The following is a 9,238-nucleotide window of genomic DNA, read 5'->3' as shown; positions in this document are numbered from 1 at the left end:
TCACACAGATCTTTGTCTATGTGTTACGTGTGTGTCCATGTGCGGCCGTTCACGTGTGGAGACCAGAGGTCAATGTCAGGTTACTTCCTCTCCACCTTAATCTCTCTACCTCTCTGTCTATCTATCTATCTATCTATCTATCTATCTATCTATCTATCTATCATCTATCTATCTATCTATCTATCTATCTATCTATCTATCTATCACCTATCTATCTGTTTTGAGACAGGGTCTTTACTGAACCTGGAGCTCTGATTTGGCTAGACTAGCACTCAATACATGCCTACCATGAGTAGGTAGCATGCCCACCATATTTAAAATTTAAAAGTGTAACCTCTGGATTCTGAAGATTTGGGTTCAAGACCAAGACTTTCTACTCACAACTTGAGCAACCTTGGTCGAGTTAGTCACTCCAATCCTCAGTTTCCTCATGTGGGAGTGGAAATACTTGACAGGGTTATTGGGAAGATCACTTAAGACAACAAAAAATGGAACTGGAAGGATGGTTCAGTCGACTTGAGTGCTTGTTGCTCTCATAGAGGACCTGGGTTTGGTTCTCAGTGCCCACGTGGTGGCTCACAACATCATAATCCTCCAGTTCCTATGCACTCGCCCGAACTCCTCAGCTTCCAGGCACATATGTGCTGCACAAACATTCATGCAAACAAAACACTCAGACATGCAAAAACAAGCAAATCTAGGAACAAATTAGAAAATAGGGAGAATTATAAACACACAAAATTAAGCAGAAACAACAACAGCAAAACTAATAAAATCCTGATTATTGATTGGGAGATGAAGTTAACAGTGAGATTAGGGCTCCTTGCAAAGGCATAAAAAAAAATTCATGATGCAGCTGGGTGGTGGTGGCGCACGCCTTTAATCCCAGCACTTGGAAGGTAGAGGCAGGCGGATCTTTGGATCTTTGTGAGTTCGAGACCAGCCTGGTCTACAAGAGCTAGTTCCAGGACAGGCTCCAAAGCTACAGAGAAACCCTGTCTCAAAGAAAAAAAAATTCATGAGGGTCAAATGGTAGCTGAATGTCTAATGGAAAAGGCACCAGACTGACTTTGGATCCAGGCAGATCTGGAGCTTGTGATATTAGGCAGTAGTATCTTTTGCATGGAGGAGGATCCATCCCATAATACCCCAAAACTCAGTGCCAATAAAGCACAGTTAGAGAATTCATGGGCCTTCGGGAGAGGGCGTGGCTTCTGTCAATTTCCTGAGCCCTCTACCGGAACCGGCTCATGCCCCGGAAGCAGTTGTTCGGCTGTTTAGGTCGGCCTGGGCTAGAGTACCGGAGCCGGCATCATGCTGCTTTCTGCCGCGTCTTGTAAGTAGGTTTGAGGCGGCGGCAGGGCCCGCGGCATGGGGCCGAGACGGTGACAAGCAGGTCGTGGGGTGGAGCCAGGCGGGGAAGCTGCCACCCTGCGCGCACCTCCCGGGTCTGGGCTCCGCTGTCCTCCGTAGGGACGAGAGTCGCCCCGGCAGCCGCGGTGTCACTGGTCCTCTGGCTCCCGCTGACTTCCTGCTGTGAGGGCGTTCTCGCCTCACGTGACTTGGTTGCAGTGCAAATGTTCGCACCATTGAAGGGTGAAGAGAGCACAGTCTAGTTTAGAAAGACTTTAAGGTGCCAGCCAACTGCATCGATTGTCTTAAAAAAAAAAAAGCATTCAAAGTTTTCTTGGTCTGATTACTCTCTGTTATCCAGGAAAGGTACTTTAGGGTAAATGTGGCTTATTTCTTAAGTGTGTTGGGTTATTACTGATGTTTATAAGCACTTTGCGTAAAATAAATAATAAATGTATCTTTTTATTTTTCCCTTCCAACCTTTACACAAAAAAGTTGCCAAGAGCAAGTCAAAGTAAGTAAAAGCGTTTGTTTTCTTTAAACTTTGCTTATTGGGGTTGGTAGTCTAGCTGTGGCCAGTGTATCTGTCTCTTAAGCCAGTGTTTGCTTTCCTCAAAGTTGATTTAGGGTTATTTATTGCTTATTTTGTCGGTGTGAAAATAAAAATACAGATGCATCTTGACTTGATGATAGTGCTACTGTTTGGTAATTCTGCCCCAGGTTGCAAATACCTAACCTGAAAATGCATTTAATACTGGAACCACAGAACGCATAGCTTAGCAACTCATCCCATGTGCGTGAGTGGCTGCTGCCTCTTAAGTTTGTGGCTGATAGGAGCTGTGGTACCTGCTGCCCAGCATCTCCCAGGAGTCCCCATTACTGACCCAGGAAAAGAGCGTAGTTGGAAATCTGGCCTCTTCCAAAGTGAAGCGCTGTCCTGTTTCCCTCCAGCCCCACTGAGTAGCCTCCGGGCCGCATTCATGTTTGTTCGAAGGAGCTTTGGCTTCTCTCATCTCAGGGCTTGTCAGTTGCTGTCAGGCCGTTACTATGCTTCAATCAGCACCAAAATTCTATTTCCTCGGACTGAGGACCAAGATTCACTTTCCTGGAGTCTTCTGCAGGAATCTACAGATAACTCTGATTGATTAAATCCGAGAGCCTGTTTATGGGTTTGGAAATCAGTCTAAGCACTAGAAAAAATGTGTGGCTAAACATGAGGCTGTTAGACTAGAGGATAGACCCATGCCTTGCTTTTCCCCCTGTTTGCCAGTTCATCTTCTGTTCCATAGTTTTAGCCCTGAGAGGATGCAGACTTAGTTTCTTGCTTCTTGTAGGACTCCTTACAGAGTAAGAACCCCATAGAGATTTGTTGAATCTTTACGAATGAATGAATAATTATGTAAACACGCCTCCCACTCCACAGTGCTGGGGATTGAACCTAGGGCCAAATACATGCTGGGCAAATGCTCTCTTACTGAATCCTGCCCAGCCCTCTTTTTATTTGTTTTTTTTTCTAAGTTTTCAGACAAGCCTGAGTGAGTTTCCCAGGCTGACTGTGAACTTGTGAACTTCCTGCTCCCAGCTCCTGAATGTTAGGGTTACTGGTTTGCGTCCCCAGACCTGGCATCATTGTCTTTCTTAATCCATCAACCAATACAGCGTTGATCCTCAGAGGCACTGTTCTGAACATCACTACGGAATGTGGTCTTTTTGGCTTTATTTTGTGTTTTGAAATAGGATCTGGAAGGATGGCTCAGTCTACTTGAGTGCTTGTTGCTCTCATAGAGGACCTGGGTTTGGTTCCCAGTGCAGGACTGGACTATAGTCCAGTCCAGGTTGGTTTTCAACATTTTAACAGCAATTCTCCTGTCTGAGCCTTCAGAGTGCTGTGATTATAGGAGTGAGCTACCATGCCTGGTTGTAATGTGGTCTTAAGTGCTTTAGATTTTTCGGGAATGGTAGGAGAAATGATGTCTTATGTGGGCTGACAAAGATAACACACACATATGACAGAGTAACAGTATGGGTATTCAAAGGGCCAGAGAGGCAAGCAGTAAGTTTTATGGTTTGGATAACTAATTTAAATGAAATATGAAGGTGTCCAGGGCTTGTACATTAGTGATGTGTAACTTCAGATTTCTTTAATTTTGTCCCTTCCTGATTGAACTGCCTCCATCATTTTGGAAGAATTGGCTTTTTTGAGGCAGCATCTTCAAGGGTGCCCATGGGCCAGCTGTGACTGCCTGCTATTGCTTATGTTGGCTCCTGCTCCTCGTGGAGTGGCGCCAGAGGTTCTTGATCCGTCCCGGTGTTTGGTGAGGTTGTTACCAGGTCCCGGTAGGTGACTTCGGGGTTCAGAGCCATTGAAATTGCTTTATGAGAAATATAGGCTGTCGTAGCACAGACCCTTCTTAGGATGGAGTAATATTCATAACTACTTTGACTCCACAAAATTCAACAAGTGTGCTGCGTGTTCTCGGTGGCCCGGTGTGTTTCCTCAGCTCTTAACAGTGTACTTTTTGATCTTAGAACCATTCTGGTGAGGCTGGTGAGCCAAGCTGGGACAGGTTTCTCCTTCAACCACAAGAGAAGCCGACTCCGAGAAAAGCTGACTCTTCTGCATTATGATCCAATTGGTAAGACGCAGAGAAGTGATGTCACAGCAGGGGAGTGATGCCACAGCAGGGGAGTGATGCCACAGCAGGCCTCTGACTCCTTTCCTGAATGAGTGTCTTTGGTGATTTTTGTGCCCCTTTGAAATTGTGACATTTCTTCACCGTGTTTATTATGGCAGTAGCTGCCGTGCTGGGGTCAAACTCAGTCTGCTCTTGGTTTGGGAGGGAGAGGGAAGAAGTGACAATGTGATAATAAGGTATATGAGTAAGATCACTACGATGCTGGGATGTGGTGGGACTGGAGCTGTGGGAGGTGCGCTAGCGCTAAGACAGGCAGGCAGAGTCCCGAGGTACTCAAGAATTAGTTTTGTAAAGGTAGGAAATCAACCATGCAAAGAATAGAGGCAGTAGCTATCTGTGAAGGGGAGGGTGTGGTCTGATGGGCCAGTCACAAGCTTCAGATATGATTTAAATGAGTAGAGAGTGTATGTTGGTACATTGGGCAGAAAAATTTGATTTTTCTTTCTTCTTCTTTTTTTCTTTTCTTTTTTCTTTTCTTTTTTCTTTTTTTTTTTGAGATGGGTTTCTCTGTGTAGCTTTGGAGCCTGTCCTGGAACTCTCTTTATAGACCGGGCTGGCCTCAAACTCATGCCTGCCTCTGCCTCCTGAGTGCTGGGATTAGAGGTGTGCACCACACACCCAGTTACAACTAGATTTTCTAATGGGAAATGTCTGAAGATTGGTAGCAAAATGTCTTCTGAGGTAGCTAATGCCTGACTTCTTGCTGTTCTATGGATGCCTTGCAGATTTGCAATGAAGATGTTTGCCTTAGGACTGGCTTTGCTCAGGGTACCAGAGAATCTGATCATTTCCCATCATTTTAATGAGTGAAGTTGTTTGGAGGATAATGTTCTGTTAGTCTTTTATAAAGCAAACCAGGAATGAAACACAAGATTCCCAGTCAGTTGATCATTTCCCAGACTGCTCCAGTGCAACAGCCAGCTGCATCTGCCTCTTTTATACATACGTACATATGTACACACACACACATACACCTCTCTATGTATGTATGTATGTATGTATGTATGTATGTATACTCATTTTATTTGAGTGTTTTGCCTGAATGTATGTATGTGCATCGTGTGTGCTTGCATTGTTCATGGAGGTCAGAAAGGATATCGGGTTCCCTGGAACTGTGGAGTTCCAGATGGTTGTGAACCCTATGTGGGTGCTGGGAAGTGAACCTGGGTCTTCTTGACAGGTACTCTTAATCCCTGAGCCCTTTTCAGCCCCCACCCCTTGTCTTCAAAGCTCCTTTCCTCATTTAAGACTAGATGTCAAGGAGGAAGGATTAAAGTCCAAGGCATAAGCGTGTTAAACTTTATCATGAAGAGAATGAAAACTTGTCAGCTTTAATTCTGTGGATCACTAAACAAGGCAATGCAGACTTTAATTGGAACAGAGTAGATTTAGGTTAGCTTTAGGGAAAGAACTTGACAGATTCATTCTTCTATGAATTAAACAGCAAACATTTTGACCGAAAATTGCATTATGTTTAGTGTGGTGGACAGCAGTGTGTCGTTTCAGCTCAGCTCACACGAGTGCTCACTGTTCAACAGCTCTGAGGGAGAATGGTTGTCTTTCACACCGGGGAGGACCTGAGAGGAGAGGGTTTGATACTTGCCTGGGTGCTCGGTGCGGATGATCTTTGGAGCCATGCTCTTCCCTTCCCCAGCTGGGTTTGACCCAGGACCTTGTACAAGCTTTAATATTGTGCTATATCCCTCGCTCCTTGGAGTCAGTGTTAAGTGAAATACAATTAGATCATTTCTCTCCTCCCTGTAGCCACTTCAGCCACCCTCCAAGCTGATAGCCTCTATTATTATCATTACATGCGTATGTTTAGATGTCTGAATGTATGAATAGCCTGTTTTTTATTATCATTTACGTGTGTTTGTATGTATGTACAAATGTCTGAATAGCCTCTGTTGTTCCATGTGTATGTATGTACACAACAGGGCTGACCACTGCACATTGGACATTTAATAAGGTACTCACTCATCCTTGGGGGAGACTAATTCTCCCAGCAGTCATTAGCTGTGTGTAGTTTATATCTAGGGGTGAGACCCCATGAATTTTCCCCCTTCATGTTAACATGTCCATTGATACTGCTATTGTTCCATCCTTGTTTATGCAACCATTTTTAGGAGACACTGTTTCACCTCAGTCTTCTTGGTCTTCTGACTCTTAGTCTTTCTGCCCCTCTTCCATGCTGTCCCCAGATCCACCACCGCCCGGCTAGAGCACCTTCCTAATACTGGTTCACAATCAGGACCTTGGCTGGGGATATGTGTGGCTCCATGGCAGAGTACCTGTTTTACATCTACAAGGTCCTACGCCAATTCCTAGAACTGCCAAACATCCACAAACTAACCAGAGAAGAACCCATAACAGAAGAGTTAGGACCCTCGCCTGTTGTCAGCATAGCATTCAGAGCTCCGCTGTCATTCCTGCTCCTGACTCTTAACTATTTTTGTAGAACTTTATGTTTTCAGTACTGGCACTCACTGGGCCGCTGCTGCCCTGCACTGTGGCCCAAGCCCCTGCTCTCGTCTCCCTGTGTCCAAGTGTCGCTGAGGGAGTGAGCTCTGGCTTCTCCCCGAATTCTGACTTTTTCTCTTTTTCTTTTTTAATTTTGAAACAGGGTCTCATTGTGTGTCCTTGGCTGGCCTGGGGCTCACAGAGATCCATCTGCTTCTGCCTCCTAAGTGGCGAGATTACCATGCCCAGCATGTTTCTGGTTTTTTTTTTTTTGTTTTGTTTTTTGTTTTTGGCCGGGGGTGGGGGTGGGGGGCGGATTTAGTGGGACAGGGAGCGTCATGTTCCTACATAACCCAAGGTGGTCTTGAACTTGAAATTCTTCTGTTTGTACCTTCCGAGTGCTGGAATTATAGGCATTCAGCACATTTGGCCTGCTCTCCAGGTCCTAAGAGCTTTCCTGGGTTTTCACATGATCATCTTAGGATACATGGGTCTCTGTATAGTCTATAAAGCTCTATAAAGCCTTGTTCTATTTGTTGCTGTTTTTCTTTTCTTTTCTTTTCTTTTTTTTTTTTTTTAAGACAGGGTCTCTGTATTACTGGCCAGTGTAGAACTTGGTATGTAAATCAGGCTGACCTTGAACAAACACTGAGATTCACTTGCCCTGCCTCCCAGAGTACTGGGAATAAAGGTGTGTGCACCTTGACCAGCTTAGAATCTTGCTCTGATGATGAGTGGCTTCTGGACATGGCCATTTAGTAACTCCTGATTGCTTCTCAGTGCATACAGATATTCTCTCATGTCTTACATGATTCCAAAATATGTGAACAATACCCCTTTATAATATCAGTGTGTTTTTAATTGAGTGGTACATTTTTCTTGGCTGGTTAATGGTTCTTAAGTTCAGCTGCCTAGAGAATTAAAAAATTTGAATTCCTGCTTTTGAATTGGAGTTAGGATGGAAATGAGAAATGCAATATATTTAGATGTTTTTTCATTATTTTTTATTTGTTAGGATGATTTGGCTGCCTGTGTGTCTGTGTAACACGAGTGTACCTGTGCTTGCAGAGGCTGGAAGAGGACGTCAGAGTCCTCGGAACTGGTGTCACAGACGGTTGTTTGCAGCATGTGGGTGCTGGGAATCAAACCTGGGTCCTTTGGAAAGGCAGCCGGTGCTCGTAACCACCGAGCCTCTCTTTGGCCCATAGCAATATATTTTAAATAAGCTCTCCAGCTAATTCTTAATCATAGTTTGAAAATTTAGTAAGTATATCCATTTTCATTGTAGAAGAGACAACAAAGTTGAAATGCCTGTATGGTCAGGGTCAGTGAGGAGTTGTGAGGTCACACAGTCCTTTGCCCTTCTGGGTTTTCTTTGAGTGTCTTGTTTTCGTGGCACAGAAGAATTAGGGCATGTAGCTAGGTGCACGTGTGTGCGTGTGTACGGTGGGGTTGGCTGGAGGCTGATGGTGCAGTATAGGACCCTGAGGCTCTGTGAAAACCCCCTTTCCCAGCGCCCAGCTCCAGTCTCTCTCTAAGGCAGGTAGCACTTTTGGGGATCTGTGGTGTTGAGGTTTTGCTGTAGTGCCGCATTGTTGATCTGACTTTTCCTATTTGGTGTGAAGCCATCTCTAGATAGCAGAGGTTCTGTATTTGCTCTCCCTTCTGACTGCCATTCCTCTGACGACCGCTCCGCTCTCAGTGCTGTTCTGTAGCCCAGTGCCCAGTCGGTTCTTGCTTACCCATGAGAGTGGACCCCAGGCAGGGTAGGCCATGTTTGATTGGTTGAGGACAGTGCTGTTTGGGTGGTGACATCCCTATCCCTACCCATGTCTGTGTGTATGCTGTGGCTCAGACTTGAAAATCAGCCCATGCTCACATCTGAGGGACAGTAACAAGGAAAAAGAAGAGGGCTCGGGTGATGTGAATGTTGGTAAAAATGGTGACGCTTCCTAGTTTTCTGCTACAATCCCTCTCTCTTGCCTCACAGTGAACAAAAAAGTTCTCTTCGTGGAACAGAAAAAAATACGCTCCCTCTAAACATTGGATAGAAAATGAATTTGATTCATAAACGAGAAGACTGAGGGTGAGGGACTGGCTCAGAGACCTGCAGAGTGTGCTGAAGAAGAGGAGACAACATGGCCGCCGGTGAGAAGGCCGCTGGGAAGGAGCAGTGCCAGGAAAGAGTTCTTCACAGAGACCAGATACTTATCTCTCTGGATTTCTTATAGGCATTAATAAAAAAATGTCAAAACAGCCTGTGCTCTTGTCTCTTAGTGATATTTTTCCTACTGTTTGAAATGTTAAAAACAAAAAAGCCCGACCACCTTACCAAGAAATAACTATTGTCTCACATGAGAGAAGCCATTTCCACAGTGAGACTTGAGCAGCGGTTGCTAGGCTGCTCCTCAGGGCAGTGCTCCAGGCTGTGTGGAGCAGTCACCCTGTGGCAGCAGGACAGCACGCAGCTGGGAAAAGGAAAGAGACAGAACATGTGCTTTGGTTCTGGCTTGGGTCGTTAGGAACAGTGCCCTTGGTCCGCATTCTCAATCAGTTCACCAGAGCTGTAAGTCTGAGAAGTTCTCACAGCTGTGCAGTCCAGAAGGGCCACAGGCTCTGAGGACAGCAGTGGACTTGATTGCACCTTTCTTTTACCAAAAGCGCCAGTATATTCTATATCACTGCTTTGGGGGCATGGTGGGATTACATGATAGCCCATGTTGATGTAT

The 9,238-nt window shown here is 45.2% G+C and overlaps 1 protein-coding gene across 1 annotated transcript; it reads left to right on the top strand.

Moving 5' to 3' along the window:
- The first annotated feature begins 1,254 nt into the window (after positions 1 to 1,254).
- On the top strand, positions 1,255 to 8,763 carry Mrpl33 (mitochondrial ribosomal protein L33). The gene is made up of 4 exons (XM_057776569.1): positions 1,255 to 1,336; positions 1,849 to 1,867; positions 3,883 to 3,989; positions 8,500 to 8,763. The coding sequence occupies exons 1-4, from the start codon at positions 1,315 to 1,317 to the stop codon at positions 8,547 to 8,549; spliced, it is 198 nt and encodes a 65-aa protein (XP_057632552.1). The 5' UTR covers positions 1,255 to 1,314; the 3' UTR covers positions 8,550 to 8,763.
- The last annotated feature ends 475 nt before the right edge of the window (positions 8,764 to 9,238 follow it).

Source organism: Chionomys nivalis, chromosome 1 (assembly GCF_950005125.1).
Source record: "Chionomys nivalis chromosome 1, mChiNiv1.1, whole genome shotgun sequence".
NCBI lineage: Eukaryota > Metazoa > Chordata > Mammalia > Rodentia > Cricetidae > Chionomys > Chionomys nivalis.
Note: the sequence above shows the minus strand (reverse complement) of the source record. Positions and strands in the feature narration are given on the sequence as shown.

Coding starts and splice junctions, on each gene's coding strand:
- Mrpl33 (XM_057776569.1), top strand. CDS start 1,315: ATGCTGCTTTCTGCCGCGTCTT. Junction 3,990..8,499: donor TCTGCATTATGATCCAATTG/GTAAGACGCAGA, acceptor CTTGCCTCACAG/TGAACAAAAAAGTTCTCTTC.